Source organism: Typopeltis vanoorti, chromosome 12 (genome assembly GCF_054136105.1).
Source record: "Typopeltis vanoorti isolate ZY-2024b chromosome 12, IOZ_Tvanoo_1.0, whole genome shotgun sequence".
NCBI lineage: Eukaryota > Metazoa > Arthropoda > Arachnida > Uropygi > Thelyphonidae > Typopeltis > Typopeltis vanoorti.
The window spans coordinates 115,552,553-115,575,150 of record NC_143560.1 but is presented as its reverse complement, the minus strand read 5'-3'; the positions used below and the strand labels follow the sequence as shown (position 1 = coordinate 115,575,150).

The 22,598-nt window shown below is 33.6% G+C and overlaps 2 protein-coding genes across 3 annotated transcripts in view; one reads left to right on the top strand and one right to left on the bottom strand.

Moving 5' to 3' along the window:
• Positions 1 to 1,745, top strand: part of LOC150101153 (vacuolar protein sorting-associated protein 26B-like) — a 133,206-nt gene extending 131,461 nt beyond the window's left edge. The window contains exons 9-10 of one of the 2 annotated variants that reach the window (XR_016549117.1): positions 75 to 261; positions 519 to 1,745. The gene's annotated coding sequence lies outside the window, so the exon portion shown is untranslated. The remainder of the gene's footprint in view (positions 1 to 74; positions 262 to 518) is intronic. The other variant, XR_016549116.1, reaches the window with a different exon arrangement.
• A 6,520-nt stretch (positions 1,746 to 8,265) lies between these two features.
• LOC150101152 (protein zyg-11 homolog B-like) overlaps positions 8,266 to 22,598 on the bottom strand; it is a 287,455-nt gene continuing 273,122 nt past the window's right edge. The window contains exons 14-15 of the mRNA XM_090401483.1: positions 16,917 to 17,014; positions 8,266 to 9,215 (exon numbers count right to left, since the gene is read on the bottom strand). Of these exons, the coding sequence (XP_090257609.1) occupies positions 9,058 to 9,215; positions 16,917 to 17,014 (256 nt within the window). The 3' untranslated portion in view covers positions 8,266 to 9,057. The remainder of the gene's footprint in view (positions 9,216 to 16,916; positions 17,015 to 22,598) is intronic.

Here is a 22,598-nt window from a genome sequence, read left to right as displayed (position 1 = left end):
CATGTTTATAATTCTTAATGTCTCAAGAATGAGGACACATTTTCCCTCATAATAATTATTCATTCATAATTTAGTGCTACTGTATGTATGTAGTCCTCCTCTGGGGAGACCAAAGTGTTCTTAGAAACCACACCAGATGGCAGGAGTTTCAGAGTTACAGGAATACCAATCTCTCTGCAGTGCATGGTGGTATCAAGGAGAAAGAGAAAAGCCACCGTTTTGTTGATTTGAATTTGGTGATTTTATGAGTCATCTGGAAAGGTTAGTATGGTTTTATAGATTGTTATACCTTGTAGATGAAGTGTGAATATTTAATTTGTTCATGTTTATTACCATATTCATAAAACAAACTTGAAAACAACCTGTCCTCACATTACAATATGTTTGTAAGGTAAACTATGCAGCAAATAGTTTGAGGTTAGAAAGTTTTTGTACAATATTTTTATAATTTTATTTATTTTATTTTTGCAAACATAAATGAATAGTAAATGTGTTAATTGGCATTATCTCTTTTATAGATGGATAACCAAAAGCCAGGTCGATCAGGCATAAAAAAGCCTATTACCACAAGAAACTTACTGAAGAGGAGATTGAAAAACTGTTGGAGGAATCTGAAGATGGTTTGGAGCTGAGTGATTCTGATGATCCTATAGAGAGTGACAGTTCAAGTGAAGACAGTGAATCCATGCTGCTGTCAGCCCAGAATTTCATTGTGTAGATGAGATGATTCCATTCAAGGGATGGAATCATCATCTCAAACAATACTTATTTAAGAAACCAAAAAAATGGGGTTTCAAAATGTGGGTGAGGATGAATGTTTTGGGCTATGTATATTGTTTTGATCTTTATGTAGGTGCAGATTCTGGAAAACAAAATTCAGATTCAATCAGTGCAAGTGAAAATTTAGTACTTGGGCTTTTTCATAATCTTGCTGGTAAGAACTTCAAGGTATATGCAGATAACTTCACAAGCATCCCCCTAATTAAGAAACTAAAGGAAGATATTTATTATGTGGTTACATGCAAAAGAAATCAACTTCAAGGTGCTGACAAACTGAAAAGGATTTGCAGAAGATGAGACGATGAAATATGTCAGTTACCACGTCCTCTGACGGGTTGATAACTCAATAGTACGTGGTATCTAGCTACTTAGGAAAGGAGCCTGTCAGTGTATGTCGAAAAGAAAAAAATATGTTGAAATTCCACTACCTTGTAGCATAGATGTTTATAACAAACATATGGAGTGGACCTTATGGACTCTCTTGTGGCTTTGTATCGAAATGCCAGGAACAAATGATGGTATATGTTGAACATAATTGTTTGTAATGCATGGATCATTTGGAAATGGGAAGGGAAAAAAATGGATTTGTTGGAATTCAAATCAAGAGTGGTAACTGTTTTGATATATCAAGGTTTAGCTCAGCTAGGTACAAAGAAACGAGGACACCCTTCAAGTCAGACACCACCAGCACTAAAGAACCACAAAACTCACTCAGTGGCACACAAATGTTTTGATGGCAGTGGACACTTCCCAAAAGAAGACAATAAGTGCTAATGCCAATCGTTGCAGAGATATACACTGCAAGAGTAAAACAAGATACATCTGTCGCAGATGTGAGGTTCCAATCTGTCTGGAATGTTTTCAGTCTTTCCATACAAAATGAGGCAAAGAGAATAAAAAATCTAAATTTTGATCATTCATGCAGTGTTTATAATCTGTTTTTGTCATACTTGTAATGTCTTTCAATGAAAATAAATTCCTTAGTCTAAGGCATTTCCATAGAATATGTCTGTGTTGGTGTAAGTGCATGATGTACTCAGATGAGGACATCTTTGTCTTACATATACAGGACACAAATTTAGCAAAATTAATGAATTCATGGTGATACTGGAGCATGGAATTATAATTTTTTTATAAATGAATATAAAAATTCATGCACGAGAGGGTTAAGTTAGTAATTGTTATTGATCAGTTGTAAAGCAAAGCAAAGTTCCCATCAGAATAAAATGGACTTTTGTATGATTTTATATATATGTTACGGTTAAAATTCCTAGAGGAGTCTGGTAAATGTAATAAAAACACAATGAATGTTTATTTTCTTGATCATTAACTAGATTAATTATTTGGACAATAGATCAAGTGTTAACTAATAAATATTTATTAAACCTACTAGTTTCACCAAACTAAAGAAGCAGCTACAGTCGCTCGCTCTGTTGATAACCTTAACAGGAACCAGGGTTTAATACTCCCAGAGATATGGAAAATCCTAATTAGATCTCTTAACACACAAGAAATGAACTTCAATGCAACCTATAGAATGTTCCTTAGCAACAACTAGTTAATCATGTACACGCGATACGTGTATCACTCACATTCAATGCTATTTCAGTTTGCAACTATAATCGTTAGAATTTTACAGTTATTCATATTTGTGTAATGTTTTTTAACCTAAGTGCTTGTACCCTGAAGATGCCAACAGCTAAAGTTTGGTGAAACTAGTAGGTTTAATAAATATTTATTAGTTAACACTTTATCTATTGTCCAAATAATTACTCTAGTTAGATGATCAAGAAAATAAACATTCATTATGAATAGAATTTATGGTGATACGAAAATAAAGATACGCCGTTATGAACTCCTGAAATGTAAAAAAGCCAGGTTATTAAATTATCTCACTTTTTTAAAAGATGTTGAGATAACTGTATAATTCCTAAGTTCTTACACTTTAAACATCATTTCAATTCGAGACGGATCAGAAATATTTATTTCAAGACATCGATGTTACTCCTTCGTGAAAGGTTACAACACACAAGATTCTTGCTTAGTCAAATAGGCTCGCAATGTTACGACTTCCTTCATGGATCTCTCCAGCTCTCTAGATAAGGAAATTTGGCAAGTCTTAGACAGAATGATCAACACTAGCCACGCAAAAGTTTTTAATAAAAGTAAACAGACCCAGATCAAGAAATTCCAACTACCTTTATACAACCCATAATAAGTCTAAACCTTTTCTACCAGATAACCAAGTTATTCTTAATTTCTCAGACCACATCTTAAAGAAACCTGAAATCGCTATTCTCAAGAAAGGTTTCAACTATACCATAACTCCTCAACAGATACATAAAGTGGAATTCATCTGCAGTTTAGACAAAGCAATCTCATTATTACCACTACACACAGCAAATGATCTCAGACTAAAAAGTTGCATAATACTCTCCTCTTCTAGAACCACAAAACAAAACCTCACCTCTCTAGATAGAACTATTCATAATCTAAAAAGGAACAAAGACATCGTAATACTTAAGGCAGATAAAAGCAACGGTACTGTAATACTGAACACCACGGACTACGAGGATAAAGTAAACAATCTACTATCGGACTTGTCTGTTTACCGTATTTTAATGAAAGATCCTATATCAAAAAACCACCATGATACAAACGAATTACTATGCAATATGTCCAACAGATCTGATTAAAAAACTAAAATCCATGCACCTTTAACTCCAAGACTATGGTGTTCCAAAAGTGCACAAAGATAGTATTCCTTTACGCCCTGTTGTGGATGGTATCAACTCGCCTACCTACTTATTGTCCAAACTCCTACAACAACATATCCATAACTCAGAGTTACATCAGAAACTCAACATTTTGTGGAAAAACTAAAAAAACATTACCATATCAGAAAATGATCTTCTAGCTAGCCTAGATGTCACCTCTCTTTTTACAAATGTCCCCGTGGTGCATCCTAGGTACCTTGTTCCCACAAGATATAACCTCACTGTACGATCATTGCCTAAATTCAAACTATTTTTCTTGGAAGAATACAATTTACCAACAATTAACTGGATTGGCAATGGGTAGTCCACTTTCACCTTCTTGTGCTGACCTATTTATGGAAGACCTCGAAAATAAAATCCTATCTCAAATAATTACTAAACCAACAATTTGGTGGAGATATGTGGATGACATCTTCATTGTATGGAATCACAACAAGGATGACCTGCTTGACTTCCTCAATAAGATCAACTCCTTTCATCATTCTATTAAATTTATTCTGGAACTTGAAAGAGACAAACAACTGCTGTTCTTAGACATCTTAATTAAGAAGCAAATTAATGGCCATATAAACCTATCAGTTTACAGGAAGCCTATGAATACAGGTTGCTATCTACATTTCGGCTCCTCTCACCATATTTCTCACAAACTCAGCATAGTACACATGTTAAAGAAAAGAGCTGTCCGCATCACAACAGATAACAAGGACCTTCAAGACGAGTTAACGTTGATATCTAATAATCTGTACTTGTACGGCTACCCATGAAGACTCGCCAACAAAATCCTTTTCTCTGAACCACCACAAAGAGAGCAAGAGGATACACAACATATCAAAACTATCGCAATTCCGTGAGTGGCATCTCCAACAAGCTCGCTAGTCTTCTCAAACCACACAAAATAAGAGTGACACTCAAACCTATAGAAACAATTCGTAAATTACTAAGATCTCCAAAAGATAACCATCCTTTCTATAAATATGCCGGAGTTTACAATATCCCATGCTCATGTGTTTCAAGTTACATTGGACAGACATCAAGAAGCCTCGAAATTAGACAGAAAGAGCACACATTGGTTACATCAAAAACAACATATCAAGACTTGTCATCTCATTTTTCTATAACTAACCATGTCACTGAGTGGGATAAAAGCTGTTCCCGTTACATAGAAGACGACTACCACTCCCGAATGTTTAAAGAAGCAGCTACAGTCGCTCGCTCGGTTGATAACCTTAACAGGAACCAGGGTTTAATACTCCCAGAGATATGGAAAACCCTAATTAGATCGCTTAACACACAGGAAATGAACTTCAATTTCAAACTACAGAACGTTCCTTAGCAACAAGTAGTTAATCATGTACACGAGATACGTGTATCACTCATGTTCAGTGGTGAGCTATAGAAATTTTAACAAAGGTCTCGCATTGTCGAGCAAAAAAAAAAAAAACTCATTTAACACAAAAACTTTTATTAATACAGCTTGTGTACAAATTCCAATTCCAATCAAAAAGTATGAGAGGACAATCAACCTCTAAAGGCTATTATTTTTAAACAAATATTTCATGAAATATTTGTACATAATCAACTGTGTTAATTTATCTTAAATAAGAAAAACATTTTTTAACTATCAAAATATAATAATGAAATCTTTTATAAAACATTTGATTGGCTACTGGTTTTACCATACGATTGGCTACCAGAAGAGAGAAGAGTAAAGATAGTGCATGCACTTATTTTATTTCCAAACGTGGGCGCATTCGTTATAGAGGAGTTGAAACAATGATTCCAAATAATCTATACACTGCCGAATAGACAAATTTTTGTTAGGTTACCGTATGAGTTTGTCACTTAATATGTTTGAAAAAAAAATTTTTTTTTTAAAAAAGTAAACAAGAATAAGTGGCTCGCAAATTTGAGAAAAATTTAACAAAGGGCCCCCCATGAGCCCCTTATAGCTCACCACTGCTCAAGTTCAATGCTATTTTAGTTTGTAACTATAATCGTTAGAATTTTAGTTATTCATATTTGTGTAATGTTTTTTAACCTAAGTGCTTGTACTCTGATGATGCCAACAGCTAAAGTTTGGGGAAACTAGTAGGTTTAATAAATATTTATTAGTTAACATGATCTATTGTGCAATAAATGTAATAAAAACATGTTTATAGGTTTTCATTCTCAATGGAAATTATAACAACTTAGGTTAGGTTAGTTTATGATGAAAAAAGTAAGGAAGGTACTTCTTTTGCACTCATTGAAATCAGAAATCATTATAAATTAACCTGGATGTTGCATGTCAAACCAGAGCGTAGTCTTAGTTTATCGTGGGCAGATTAATGGGGATGAAAATTAAACGTTGTGGGCCGAGCTTAATGATTGTGGGCAGACAATTGGGGATAACAAAAGTTGTTGTGGGCAGGTGAATGGGGATAATGGATAAATCAGAGAGGAGCTGATCAGTGTTTTTCTCCATTGGTGAAAATAAGAGGTACAGCAACGACGTTTATCTATTATTCCCATTCATCTGCCCACAACAACTTTTGTTATCCCCATTTATCGGCCCATGACAAACTATGACTACTCTCTGGTTCGACATGCGACATCCAGGTTAGTTTAGGTTATAATAATTTCTTATTTCATTGAGTGCAAAAGAAGTACTTTCCTTATTTTTTTCATTATAAACTAACCTAACCAATAAAGGTTAGGTTAGTTTATAATGATTTCCGATTTCATTGAGTGCAAAAGAAATACTTTTCTTACTTTTTTCATTATAAACTAACCTAACCTAAGCTGTTATAATTTCTATTGAGAATGAAAACTTATAAACACATTTTTATTACATTTACCAGACTACTCTAGGAATTATTCACTTTAATTCTATATATTATATATATATATATATATATATATATATACACACACATACATACATATATTATATGTGTATATATATATATATATCCCCCCCCCCCCCAATTCCAATAGTTAATCTGTGTGACAGACTTGTTAACTGTGAGGAAAAATCAGACTGGTAGCTGTCTGAAAAAGTATAGGGATTAAATTAAGAGGCAGAACAAAATAATTGCAGATAATTTTATATACATTAGACCACGTTTTGGTGTTACTTTAGATTATAAAGTGTTTAGTGCTTTAAAAAGATTTTTTTTTTTTTTTTTTTTTTTTTTTTTTGTAAATGCTGCTGTTGTGCAATTTTTTTCCATTGCCATAATTGAAGTGTATATCATTTGCTATAATTTCAGCAGGTGCAGTATACATTTGTTCATAATAATGAAAGAAAATTCACAAACTGAAATGATACTGATTTTAAGTCAATGTCATTTCAGTTTGTGAATCCTACTAATGGCAAACGTGGAACTTTAACAGAACCAGTAAACAGGACTGTGAAATTCATTATGATGGCTGAACCCTAACACTGGATAAAGAAAATGGCCAACATGCTACTAATTTTAAATTATATGAATAAACTTTCATTATTCCAGCATTACTTGAAATACTATTTCAAGAATTTTGATTGCTTACTATTCCTATGAGCAGCAGAGATAAGGGTAGTAGTCAAGTAATATGGTTGATAAGATGTTATTCCAATAAGCAGTGTTTGCATTTTGTTTCAGATTTGTAAAATCATAAATGTTTATATTGTTCAAGTTAATGTGATTAATTTTATCTCATAAACTGTTCTTTTAGAGTTAAGGAAAGGTTGGTTTGTAGCTCTGGAATATTCTTTTTTCCCCTTTAGCTATGTGTCAAGAAAACACATGGGAGCAGCCAATATTTCAAAACAAAATTTCACATCTCCTTAATTCTAATTTTACCTTTGTAAAATTAGAGTTAAGTAATCAGTAATTAGAGTAAAATTAGGCTTTTTCTTACTCATATAAGAAAACTTGAAAGTGTACAACTGTACATGACTGCAACACACTAATCCCATCAGCAATTTATGGCCTCTGAAATTAATAAAACCTAGTCACTACAAATATCTTAGTAAATTGACTTGGCAAGCACAGTTGAAGTGAGAATTTAAACTGAAGTATGTCTGCTGTTGTTATTCTATGCAGAAGCAATGCCTACAGGATTAAATTATGAATACATAATAAATGCTAAAATAATTTCGTTGAATAATATACTGAAGTGTGAAATATATATCTATCTGTTAAATCCCATCCATGTTAGATAAAGGTTAGCTATTCCAAAAACCCTCAATGAGACCAAACATAGTATTATTTTTTAGATTGCTTTGCCCTCCAGTAAAAGATAGTGAGCTCACACCAGACGACAAGTTATCTAACATCCAAACACTTTCCTGTACATCTATATTACAGATTCAAATCTATTAGTTGGAGAGCAGAGAGGCTATTCATAATTAGCCTTTTATGATTTTTTGTAAGTTACAAAAAAACCCATAAAAGTCTGTAAATATCACTAGTATACTGGGAATCTAAAAAACGTCTGTTAAGTTTTTTTTTAATATATATATATATATATATAAATACCATACATGAAAGTCTGTAAACTGAAATGTGCATTTAATTCCAAAAACCCCACTTCAGAGATCAGCCTATTGGGAGGCAAGACTTGTAATCAGTGGAAAGCATGTTTTGGAAGAAAAAAATGGTTAAAAATGTGTAACATTAACTTTAAAAGACCAAGATATTGATTATAATAATGAAAGTGATTCAAGAAAGAATTTTTTTTCTTAATGGCATTCTTGTAAACATTTATTTGAAAAGTTTACAATGAAATTAAAACAACATTTAATAACAAGTTTCTTGTGATAAACTATTCAGCAAATATAGCCATCATACCCAAATAAATTATGTCCTGACACGTGATCTTTGTGAATTTTTTCAAATACTTAAATTTTAATTTTGAGGTCAATAATTTATGGTCCCTTGAGCTTCAAATTTAATAGGTTTACTTGTAAGGGTTCTTTAAAATGATAAAATTTACAATGTCTGCAACTATATGAATTTTCTTAAATATATATGTACATAACTAATGTTTTCTTCATTAAACGCTTTTTAAGCTTCAAAATTAATTTTTTTTAATCTTTCAAGCCTTATTCATAAAAATATACAACATGTAAACTACTATACACATCTCATTAATGGAAAATGCTCTTCCTAATAGCACGTGGCAACAAGTCATTGCAACATCCGTAATTCATAACAATCTGGGCTATTTTATGCTAAATTATACCATTTATGGCAAGCATAACTATAAACTGTACTAAGTTTTCTTAATTCTTGCCATTGTGTAATGCTATAATACACAATTTACATTTTCAAAGTTGCATTATGTTAACTTAAAATATCCTCTGTATGACCAGAATCACACTCATACAGTATGTCAGGTACTACCCTACTCTAGAGACAAAATATCTAAGTGCCTCAAACAAGAAAGGAACCATTTAATAAAAAATATATATATATATATATATAGATTTTATGAGCAGCACGCACATAATGTTGTCAATGAAATGTCCATGTTATCAGTGATCCTCTTTAAAACTACAACCCTCTTGTTCCACTACATTCACAATACGCTGACAAATTGCAGCCACTTCTTCATTTGTGGTGGAATTTTGGAGTAGACTTTCCAGTAGCTCAATACCTTCTTCTTCAATAAGCATTGGACAATATCTTCTGGCTGTTAAAATGTAATAACTTTAATTTTTCATTTTACAATTACAGCAAAAAATAAAAAGTTCATTTGTGAGGAGATATATACAGTACATATTTCTCTGAGTCAAATGATTAAAAAAAAAAGACATACATTTATAAAATACAAAAACTATTACAATGCATGGATTACATATTTGCTATTCAGTTATTTCTAAACAGAATTAAAAAATTTCTGATACTCCTGAGTTGTAAATGACAAAATGAATCTGAAGTGCTTGTCAACTGAGATGCAGAGTAAATTTTACTGGTCTATTAGCAGCCAGATTAAAAGAATGCTTATACAAGAAGAAATGCCAAACTTAGGATTTAACAGATAAGCTTAGGTGTTGATGGTTATTTGTGACTTATTTTTAATGGTATTAACATCAAATGAACTATTTTATAAAAGGAAGTTTTATCAGTCACCTACCTTTCAGATAGATCACTATCTTTTTTTATTTACAGAAAACCAACACACACACACACACACACACACACACACACACACACACACACACACACACACACACACACACACACACACACACAGGAAGATATCTACATAAATAAATCACATCATCATCCAGCATGGCATTTTAAAAACACTCACACATAGAACGATTTCTTCTAACTACAGCTCTGTCCATAGAACTCAAATATCTGTGGTATATGTTCTTGGCCGATGGTTACAATTCCTACAAAATAGATAAAATACTTACATAGCCCCATTAACCCTCTCTTCTCTAATACACAGGAACACAACATTACCATTTCCAATGTCAAAGGTACATCAAAAAAGAAAGCCAAAGTTCTGATGAAACATGGCCTTCACACCACATTCAAACTTCATGTTAAATTAGCAAGTCTGATCTGCTCTTGTAGGATAAGCTTTAACTGTTGGCACACCCTGGAGTGTATTAAGTTCCCTGTAACTTGGCCTACTATGGGCACACAGGAAGATCTGTTAACATTCACCTGAAAGAACATAAAAAATACATTCGCTACCATTATGATGGCAAGTCAGTCCTGGCAGACCATCCTTTGGACATCTCTTCACACAGGATTAGATGGAAGGAAACTAATGTGCTATTTAGAAGTCTTGACAAATTAGAAAGATTAGTCAGCCATGGCTATGAAGAATTCTCCTAATCTGAACAAATATGGTTGCATTAATTTGCCAAAAATTTGGAAAATTTATCTTAAGAGCAACTCCCACATAGCCATAATTTTTTATTTTTTTACATTAGAGGGTGTCAAAATAGGACTTTAGATCTTTTGTCTGTTACAATTGTATTATTTCACTTACTCACTGTTGTGTATACATGCTGTGTTGTGCTCTGATGATGCTGATTTGAAATTCAGTGAAATATTAGCACAGTTAAAACATTTTTTTATAAAATAATTCTTGGTTAATGCCATTAAAAATAAGTCATGCCAAACTTAGGAGTTCAGGAGACCAAAGTGAAAAGCAGTTTGTGCCCACATGGGAAGAGATTATGGTGCTTTCACAATTCAGCTGCTGGTACTACATAAATGCATATATCTTAAGTCTAGCTATAGAGCATGTCTCTTTAATTCTTGCAAGCATTCTCAAAGTTTGTACATTTATTCCATTGTTAGTTTATTGGGCTGCTATGCTGACTTAGCTTAGAGACAAGGAAAATGCCGATATCCACTTCATTTATGTTTTTTTTTTTTTTTTTTTTTTTTTTTTTTTTTTTTTTTTTTATATAGCAATGCAAGATCTGCTGTTGAAGAATGCCTTTAACAAATGGTCAGTAAATATTCTAATAATAAAAAGTGTTCACAGCATACTGATGGACACTGATGTCTGAAGGAAACTCGATAATTTGGTGTTACAAATTAACAAGTTTAAAATAATGTGCTCAAGCAGCATTACAGTCCTAGAATAAATACTCAGTAAATATATGTAAATGTAAGTACATGGGTTAAAGTCACACTGTAGAGTGCAAAGTAAAGAACTTTTGTACACATAATAATTTGCAAGACATACTTTGAAGAGGAAGCAGAAGAAATGCAAGTGAATAATTTTTGTTATTAGCTGCTTGCAAAAAAAAAAAAAAAAAAAAAAAAAAAAAAAAATTATTTATATAGTTACTTTATTCAGTACTGAAGAACCTTTATCAGGGCTTTTCAACTGAAGGTGAATGGTGAGGTTTTTCATCTCACAAACCAGATGTTAAAACACAAGCATTTAATAGATATAATATGCTAGCCTCATAGCCTGAGTTGCTTCAACCAATGAAAATTGCATGCAGCAGCTGAATTTCCATAAGTTTTTTGTGTAAATGTATAGTGCGACTTGATGAGAACTAATCATGTGGTCTCATTATCTCAGAAGGTAAACACAACCTTAATTTTTACAAGACTTGCTGCTAAGTTTTTTAGAGAACATGCCTATACAGATGTGATAGAGTTGTGCATTTCCATGATGAAGATCTGCAATTATCCAAACCGATGAACTGATCCAGGTAGTCCTTAAATGTCCACATAGCATTATTGAATAATTCTATATATTTATAAGTGCATGTGTAAGCCAAGAAAGTTTTTATGTTGATAAAGCTTAAATTATCAGTGACAAAGTTGGCTAAATAAATGATCAATACTGTAGAATTAAGTCATTTTTGACTTACTGAGACTAATAATATTGACCATTTATTTAGCCAACTTTGTCTGATAATTTAAGCTTTATCAACATTAGTTATTATATCACACCTCCAGGGAGGGCATCAACTCTACATCTCACTACTCCATCAACCTTCATCATCTAACACCAACACCATCTACCGCTGACTACCACCACTAGTGCTTTCACAGACAATCACAAACATCCATGCCCACGGCGGGATTCGAACCCGCAGCCTTTTGGCTGGAGAGCAGATATGCTAACCACTCGGCCAACCAGGCCAGCAACTTTTTATTACAACTAGTACTATAGGCTTTCACTTTGATGTAGCAAACTTTACTAGTTTATATTCAAGTATCATTACTAATGACAGTTCACTGCTGATCCTTGCAACAATGAACTAAACTAATCTTTGACATATTCCATTTTTTTTTTTTTATTGTTGCAGCTTTTTAAATAAATTTTTTTATTTTAAAAAGTAGATTTCTTAAAAAGTAGAAAAAATAGATTTCTAGAATAATTACTATATAGTTTAAACTCGCGGACTTTAATTGAGCAAATTTTTATCCTCAAAAATTCTCTATAAATGCAGAATATCTCAAGGCTTTCTATACAAGATTCTCTTTTGCTGAAAATTCCATTTGTAGCTCTGAAAATCTGCTAATAATTTCATTACCTTAACAAGAACTTTATTTCTCTAATAATCCTGTGTTTGTGATATATAACATATAATACTTGAATCGATTCAAATGATTTGTTTTGCAATAATTAAAAGGAAGCGATCATAAATTTTTCTTTTGTTAATTAGATGAATTTATTTAGTGCTGCGGTTTTTTTAAAGTAATTCCAAATCTTAATTTAACTGATACAGATTTAATGATAATTTTAAATGCATAATTTATGAAAAAAAATTATCAGTATTAGGTCAGTCGGTCTTAAGTAAACATGGTATAAAATTGAAATATGACTTAAGAATTGCAGGAATAACATTTGTTATTCCTGCAACTTTTATTGACAAGGTGGTGATTATCACTAGGAAGAAATGAAATCAGTTAATATGAAAGGAAGTAATGGAAGACAATCAAAAAAAAAAAAAAAAAAAAAAAAAAAAAGGAGGATGGGGGGGAGGTAATGCATTTCACCATAGCAGTTTTGTATAGTGTTGCATTTATTACCATAACAGTTGAGAATCTAGAGCTATTTTTGGCATGTGTACTACACACAGTTTTATTTTGCAATTAAAACAGTCTGAATGAATAATAAAAACTAATAATGAATTATTTTCCATAAATCATTATTGGCTTTATTCATTTTTTGGCTAACGGACATGTATTTCTAAGCTCAATCATCAATTCTTTATGTTCAAATACTTCTAATTATATATGATCTGAGCTCTGATCAAGTCATGCACCATCTTTATCTTCAAAAATGCACACAAGTATATCCAATATTTAATTCTTAATTAAATAATTCTTTAAATAAACAAATTGCATTTAATTATATTTTATAGTCTAGTTGAACTAAAAGGAATTATTTATCAATTTGAACATTTGCAACAAAAACTGTCCAATTATGTGTGGGGAGAGATGCTTTCATTAACCAGTTCCTGAACTTATTGACTGAAAATTCCTGTACTACTACTGGAATGTATGCATGTGACAAAGTTAGCAGTCCCTTATAGTTATTTACATACAATATAGTAGGATTTTCAACTATTTCTGAGAACTATTGAGATGGCTTGACAAATTTATCATACCAAAACACCTGTACTCAAGAGCTATTGAGTAGTTTGCAAAAATACCACGAGTGTGCCAATTTTATAGCACAGGTTATGCAGCACTGACTGATTTTGATCTAAGATACAGATAATCACTCTTGATAAAAGGGTGGTCTGAAAAGTTCTCAGCCTCGACCATAAATGGCAACACTATCAGCAAGATTCTTTTTTTTTTTCTAAGTTGGTACATCTCTCATAAGCATCCATGTGAAATTGCAAGTCATTCTATCAAGTACTTTGTTTTATACAGCTGTCTGAAGCAAAAGTGTTGTCTGTATCCCTTGAAATGGATAAAATGAGTATTGTGCAGTTATAAAATTCTTTGTAAAAGAAGGTTTAACTCCAAAAGAAATTCATTCAAAATTCATAAAAGTTTACTGGCACTTTTCTCCTTCATTTTCAACAATTAAGAAATGGGCTGCCGAGTTTAAACATGGCTGTACCAGCCTTGAAGATGATCCACGTGAAGGGTGTGTCCAAAAAGTAACAACACCAGAAATCATTGATCAAGTACATGATATGGTATTGGATGACTGGTGAGTCAGAGTACATGAAATTGCTGACACTATAAGCATTTCAAAAGAATGTGTAGGATATATTTTGCATAAAGAATTGCAAATGAAAAAGCTTTGCGCAAGCTTTTTTATTTGCAGTGCTTGCTCACAGCAGATCAAAAATGCACTTGCATGAAAATCTCTAAACCGTGCTTGAAGTGTTTTAATGAATTCACCAGAATCCAAACAGCAGTCAAAACAGTGGACAGAAGCCGGTTGTTCAGCACCAAAGACGACACAGTCGGTTCCACCAGCAGAAAAAGTCGTGGCATCGGTGTTTTGGGATGTTCAAGGCATTTTGTTCATTAATTATCTTGAAAAGGATAAAACAATAACCAGAGAATATTATCTTTCATCAGGACAATGCACCTACCCACAAAGGTATTATGGCAATGGGAAAATTAAGGGATCTGCCACTATGAATTGTTGGAATATCCACCCTATTCCCCAGATTTGGCTCCCTCTGACTTCTATCTCTTCCCCAAACTAAAATTCTTCCTTGCTGGTCAGCATTTTTCTTCGAATCAAGAAGTGATTGCAGCTGTAGAGGGGTATTTTGCAGATCTTACTGAGAACCACTACAGGAATAGGATAATGGTGCTAGAGCATTGCTGGAATAAATGTATTAGTCTGAAGGAAGATTATGTTGAAAAATAAAAATATTTTGAAATTATTAATTCGTTTTTTCATTGTTAGGCCGAGAACTTTTCAGATCACCCTTGTAGCATCAGAAATATCAAACTTAGCTGTTTGTTTTATGCAGATGGTGGATACAGACACTGTATAAACAAATCAAGTGTTCAGGATTCTCTCACTAAACTGAATAACAGATGTAAATTTGACATGAAAATCAGCAATAAAAAAGACCAAAACTATGAAAACAAACAGAATATAGAAAACACTTCAGCAGCATTCTTAAAAGAAAATCTATAGAACAAGTAAAAATTTCAGCAGTAAATGCCAAAGTAAATATGGAAATAGACAACAGAATAAGCAAGGCTGGTGGTGAGTCAGTTGAATAAATTTATTTTGAATATGAGAGAAATTAGTCAAAACACTAAACTAGCAGTATAGAAGATAGTGTTTGAACCAGTTTTAAATTAATATCTTCATTCAAATGATGATATTAAGAAGAAACTTGACATTGTTGGCATTCAAGGATGTGTGAGCATGTAGAGAAAAGATTAGTGAAACAGGTGTTTAACTGCCATAGGAAAAAAATGTTAGACACAACATGTTGGAGTGCTAACAAGTAGTAGAATTATTTGGAGGAAAATTGTTGATATGAGATTAGTAATGTACATGATTACTGCCATAGTAGCTGTATATCGCTTGAGGGTACATATCAGGAAATCGATAATGATGCACACATTATTAGTTGCCAGAAGAAAAGCTCATCGAGTCAATTCTAGTTACTTATTGGAGAAATTTTTATTAGAGTTTTATTCAAGTGTTCCAAGTTAAATGATCAATGACACTGTAAGTTGGGATTTTCTCTCCCTGCAACATATTAAATTCAACTGCATACCTACTATTTCAAACATTAATATCTCTTAGGGATAGGAAGATGATGTGGTGACAGTTATCTGTCACACTCTTACTGCCTGCATAACTTCCAATTTTTGATAATCATACACTCAACTACTATTGCTAACTAAAAGCAGAAATCAAAACCTCTCCCAATTTCCAAAAGTTAGGGCAAAAAGTTCTGCATGCTCTCTATGGGGATTAAAAGGCTGTAGAGGATTTGTATATCTCATGTCCACAATTAAGCATTTTTTAACACAATACTAAGCCACTTATGTAAGAATTTTCATCTAAAGGATATCTGTTCCATGCAGAATTTGTTGTTGATATAAAAATTAAAGAAGTATATTATAAAATTAATATGTATATGCAGGCAAGCATATCACATTTGTAATAGTATTCAAAATGTTAGGTTCACTTTCAACTTCTTATGCTACTTCTCATCGGAACAACTGCTTAGAAGTTTGCAGGTGAGTAAAGTGTACCAAAAACTTCTTGAAATCATACACATAATTTAATAATGAATAATTCGATTGAAGAATGCCCATTTTCTCTTACTGACTTACTTCACACCCCCTCCCCATTATACAATTTTTTTCTGGATCTCAAATATTGCAATATGCATCAGCTTTATCTTTTGCCAGCATGTAGTACAGTACTACCGTAGTTCAGATCATCATTTGCAACAAAACTGGTAGTTAAAAAAAATAAAAATAGAAGCATAAACATGCTGTTGTAGGCTCTGATGAATACTTTTTGATTTATGCGACTAATTATTATATTGTAAAAGAGGAATACCACATCGCCAATGATTTTTTGACAAATGATATCAGCAACTGGAGATGAAATCAACAAGCATGTGTATAGAGTTGTGAATATCAAAAATACAAAAATAACAATAAAAAGAAAAGGTGCATAATAAGAAAAATTAGTGATATACATTGGAAGGTGAATGTATTTGTGTTTCTTGAGGATATAAATAGGTTGCTTACATAAGGCTATCCATTTATAGTTTATATTTCATCGGCACATATACTAAACAATATTCACAAAAGTGCCAACAGAAAGGAAAAATATTATTAAATTAACAAGTTATTTTAAAAAAATAAGGTAAACTATTAAAGACAAAACAGTGTAATTATTTATTCTTTGATAAAAAAATGTATACTTATATATACTTACGATTTTTGGAGCAAACATGATGGATTGCCCAAACAGCCCACAATTGGACTTCATGAGTCTCAAAGCATCTTAATAATGGAAAGAAGGGATTGAAAGACCTAAAAACATTATCAGTTTATTCAGTTAGTGCATACATTTAATTATGATATTTAATAATCATTAAATATCATAATAATTATTATTATATTTAAAACGAAATGTAGAAAATGTAATAATAAATGTAATAAATATTCACAGTATCAGGGAGCTTTTATTAATCACTGCACAGTATGCTAGAGATTAATAAAAACTGACTAGTTCTATGAACATCTATAATGTGATGGCTTAATCAGGAGTCTTTATGGGAGAAATGAAGAAAGCAGTTGATGTTAAAAAAAACTAAGTAATAGTTGTTTGTGAAACTATTGTGTTTTGATAATCTCTAGTATATTGTGCAATGATCCTTCCTTAAGGATCCCTAATCCTTAAGTTTTTATAGTTGCAAAATACAATTAAAAATAAGAAATATTCATGTTGTGCTTACCATAAATGAAGTTGACCATAAATTACACAAACCTACAAACTGAAATTTGTTGAATAAGGTATTCAAATATCGTACTACATGCAAGTGTGCTAGCTGTTTCCAAAAATTATATCAAATTTTTGGGGTTGGGGTATCATGAAAGGATTTTTCACAAAGAAGTAATATGAATGTTTATTTTCTTAAATATATATTTATGTAAACATAATGACCAGAGCCTCCATGTTACTGATGGGGATCAGTAATGATGTTCTTTGGTTGAGATTACCAGGGTTCAAATCCCATTCAGGATGCAAAAAACCTCATAAGTGCTTCTCATTCAAGGCAAATTGGCCAGTCACATTTTTTTCTCCTGTAAACTTTCATCCTTGCATAGACATAGTACACCCACTCTTAATGACATGTGTCAAAGAAATAGCAAGTTGTGTAAACCTACTTATCTGACTTAAATAAATTACTTCGATGAACCTAAAATGAACCTTGTAAAGAAAATGAAAAATGTTTATAATAGAAGTATTGTTTATCTGGAATCACTAATTCCTCACCCCCCATTACACCACTGTTTGTTTTAATCTGTCACCGTGGTTGATATGCCAACATTTCTAGTACTTATTTTCTATCTCTCTCTCTCTCTCTCAACCTAGTGAAATCTTTCACGCACCACTGTTTTCTGAGAAATATTGTAAATATGAAGTAAAGAAAATGACTACACTCCTAAGCTCACCTTAGACCATAAGCCAATGCATGCTGTTTTTTCAGCAGTATTAACTGTTCATCTTCATTTAATTTTTAATGGTTTTTGAATTAACACTCTTAATAAAATGATACCACAATTTATTTAAGATAGGTTAAAAATTCAATAAACATGGTCCATTCATGCTGGTCCAGATGAAACTTCTCAGGCCATCCTTGACCTTGAGGTATAGCTTTATTGTATCATAAATACAGTACAGAGACAATTAGAGCCTATGTTTAGGCTCTGTCACTATATTTAGTGGCAATTAGTGTAATTAGATACAACTGAAATGAAAATGGCCTTGCATAATCCCTCCCACAGACACTATGCTACATGTGTGCATGCAAGCAAAACAAACATTTATTGTACACTAAACAAAGGATTTACCTAAATATATTATTATTATTACTACGGGCTACTCCAGGGAGTCCTTAGACTCATCGAGGGAGACCCTAAACATCATGTTCACACAACTGTTCAACATTCTCACAGTATCTATTATACCTTGCCTTGAACTCGCTCACTGTCATAGCACCCACAACAGACTCTGGCAGCTTATTCCACTCATTTACCACTCTAAAATGATATTGTTGAGGATGATATTGTTCTATCATCCTCTTCAAAATTTTCAGAAAGTGTGGTAACACCTGTTTACAGTGCAATCACTGGATGCAAAAACCAAATGATTTATGCGAATGCAGAAACACGACGTCATCATTCACTATGAATTAATTCATCGTGTTTTTGCCGAGAGCTGCTTTATAATTTCATTTGAAATTATAATATAGTGCTTTATAACAGTACAAATGTATATACTTTACATATGTACTGCGAGTGTAGTAAGTATTGTGGTTACAGCCACCATTAAATAAGCGTATATCGACTAACTGTTACTGCCTTATTATAAACATTTTTAGTGTAATTAGATACAACTAGAATGAAAATGGCCTTGCATAAGAGAACCACATCCTCTCCTACAGACACTATGCTACATGTGCATGCAAGCAAAACAAACATTTATTGTAGACCAAACAAAGGATTTATCTAAATATATTGTTCTATCATCCTCTTCAAAATTTTCAGTTGCAGAAAGTGTGCAATCATTACAGTGCAATCACTGGATGCAAAAACCAAATCATATATGCGAAGGCAGAAACACCATGCCATCATGAACTAATTCACTGTGAATTAATTCGTGGTGTTTTTGCAGAGAGCTGCTTTATAATTTTATTTGAAATTATGATGCAAAAAAATTATAAATTGAAATTATAATATAGTGCTTTATAACAGTGCAAATGTATATACTTTACATATGTACTGTGAGTGTAGTAAGTATTGTGGTTACAGCCACCATTAAATAAGTGTATATTGACTAACTGTCTAGTAGCAAGGCTTATACGTTGGTCAGACATAACTGGTAATTAGTTTATGGAATTAACAACGCATATAAAGTATATTAATTAAAGTTAACTTTAATGAATAACTTCTATATTTCGGCAACGTCACATTGCCATCTTCAGGAACATAAAGATATGGTATGTGCACGTAGGCACTAACACAAAGCAAATGAGGAAGAAAGCAAGAAACTAATATTGTTCCTAAAGTCCTAATGGTGCCCTTTTGCAGGCTAATTTGGTAGTCTTGGCAGTTGGGCTGAAGTTCTCATAATGTAAGTCTCCCGAATTTGGGGTAGTTTCATGCACCCAAATTTGTTGAGGTTAGGAACGTTTTTTAGAGCTGCTGAAGATTCTTTAAATAATCTTTCGTATTTAAACTTGCTGCGATGAATTATTTTTGTTTTTTTCCTATGAATTTTATGGTGGGTATCTAAGGCATGGTCTGCCAGCCCAGAGTGGCTGTACTGGTGAAACTGGATGTAGTCTTGGTGTTCTGAAATCCTGATATTTGTTGTTCTGCCTGTTTGGCCAAAGTAGGACAATTTGCTGCTGCAAGGGACCTGGTATACACCAGGTAGGTCTGGGGGAAGTGGTTGGTCTTTGGTAGAGCGGATAAGGGATGCCAACTTTTTATATGGTCTGTAACAGGAAGTAAGGTCATATTTTTTGAGGATATTGGTTATTTTCTCAGAGGTGCCCTGGATGTAGGGGATGGTGATAGACTTGGTGTAATCTTTATTGTGGGGGGGGGGGTTGCGGTTTACTGGTTTTAGTATTTTTTGGATTTTTTTGGGGGGTTATAGCCATTGGCTAAGAAAGTGTTGAGGATGTGGTTTAGTTCAGTAGTTAGGGCCTTGTCATCTGAGCAGATTAATTTTGCCCTGTTATATACTGTTTTTATAACCCCATATTGTTGTGAGGGGGGGGGGACTGCTGGTGAATGTATCTGCCAGTATGGGTGGGTTTTCTGTGAACAGAGAAAACCAAAGATCCATCAAGCTGGTGGGTGATTAAAGTGTCTAGGAAGGGGAGGGTGTTGTTCTCCTCTTTTTCTAAGGTGAACTGGACTCTGGGGTGTTGGTTGTTTAAGTGTGTTAGGATGGAATGGAGTGTGTCTGAGCCATGTGGCCAAATAGCAAACACATCATCCACATAACGAAGCCAAATAGTGGGTTTTTGTGGGGCAGAGTTTAAGGCTTTCTCTTCAAATGTCTCCATAAAGAAATTGGCCAAGGGTGGGGAAAGCGGTGAACCCATGGCTGTCCCCTCGTCTGTTTGTAGAACTTTCCTTGCCAAACGAAATAGCCTGAGTTCATTGTGAACTGAAATAGGGCTGAGATATCGGGAGGAAACTTGGCTTAGAGGAGCTCTAGGGTTTCTTTGAGTGGGACATTAGTGAATAGGGAGGAGACGTCAAAACTGACCATTATGTCAGTGTGTTGGAGTGCGAGGTTTTCTATACTGGCTTTAAAGTGGGCTGAGTTTTTTATGTGATGGTGTGTTGCCAGTGTAGTGTGTGAGCGTTTTAGCTAATTTATATGTGGGGGAATCAATGCCATCCACTATGGGACACAATGGCACATTTTGTTTATGTATTTTTGGGAGTCCATATAATTGGGGGGGGTCTAGAGTTATAAGGTTTTAGTTTGTTGGTGACTTCCACAGGCCAAGAAGTGACCTTCTTAAGGAGTCTGTGGAGAGTTCTAATCTGAGAGCTGGTCGGATTATATTCAATGGGGAGGTAAGTCGTACGGTCTAGTACTAAAGAAGTTAGCTTACCTTTGTAGTCTTTTTGATTGAATACCACAGTGGCATTTCCCTTATCCGCCTTAGTGATTACTATTTTTTTTGTTGTTTTTCAATTCTTGTAGGGCTGCATATTCGTTTTTTGGATAAGTTGGTTTTTGGAGGTTTGGCTTTAGTGAGAACACCGACTACATCCAGTCTAACGTTGCTGCCGATATGGTTAGGCAGGTTGCGAATCCCACGTTCTATCTGGATCATGATTTCTTCGGCAGGTATTCTTTTTGGAGCTAGGGCGAAATTGTGACCACGTGAAAGTGCGGTGAGTGCTTCAGGCTTTAAAACCGCCGACGAGAGGTTGACTACAGTGTTGAGTGGTGGCTGTGGTAAGGAGGTAGAATTCTTTGTCAGGTTTTCGTATTTTTTCAAGTGCTGACTTCATATTTTTTCGAATTCTTTTTTTGCCGATGCGCATGAGACGTCGTAAAGTATCAATCATAGATCACGGCCGAGTGTATCCGAAAGCTCTTCCTCTAGCACCCGTAAGGTTTTGTTTTTGTCGGCAAGGAGAACGCGCGTCGCGGTAATTTGTTCTCTTAACAGGGCGAAGCTAGTGCGATTATAAATGTGCAGAGCTTTCTCGGAAGTAAAACGGTGCTTCAATTTAACACAATTAGGGATCACTTTGTTATCCTGGCAGCGTTTTAGGAACGTCAGACGATTTATTTGCCTCGATATCTTCAACCTCAATTTGACGTATTGACGGGCCTTTCGTGCGATTGCATCTCCGTGGATGATCACGATTCTAGCAGCAAGGCTTATACGTTGGTCAGACATAACTGGTAATTAGTTTACGGAATTAACAACGCATATAAAGTATATTAATTAAAGGTAACTTTAATGAATAACTTCTATATTTCGGCAACGTCACATTGCCATCTTCAGGAACATAAAGATATGTTATATGCACGCAGGCACTAACACAAAGCAAATGAGGAAGAAAGCAAGAAACTAATATTGTTCCTAAAGTCCTAATGGCGCCCTCTTGCGGGCTAATTTGGTAGTCTTGGCAGTTGGGCTGAAGTTCTCATAATGTAAGTCTCCCGAATTTGGGGTAGTTTCATGCACCCAAATTTGTTGAGGTTAGGAACGTTTTTTAGAGCTGCTGAAGATTCTTTGAATAATCTTTCATATTTAAACTTGCTGCGATGAATTATTTTTGTTTTCTTCAAACGAATTTTATGGTGGGTATCTAAGGCATGGTCTGCCAGCCCAGAGGGGCTGTA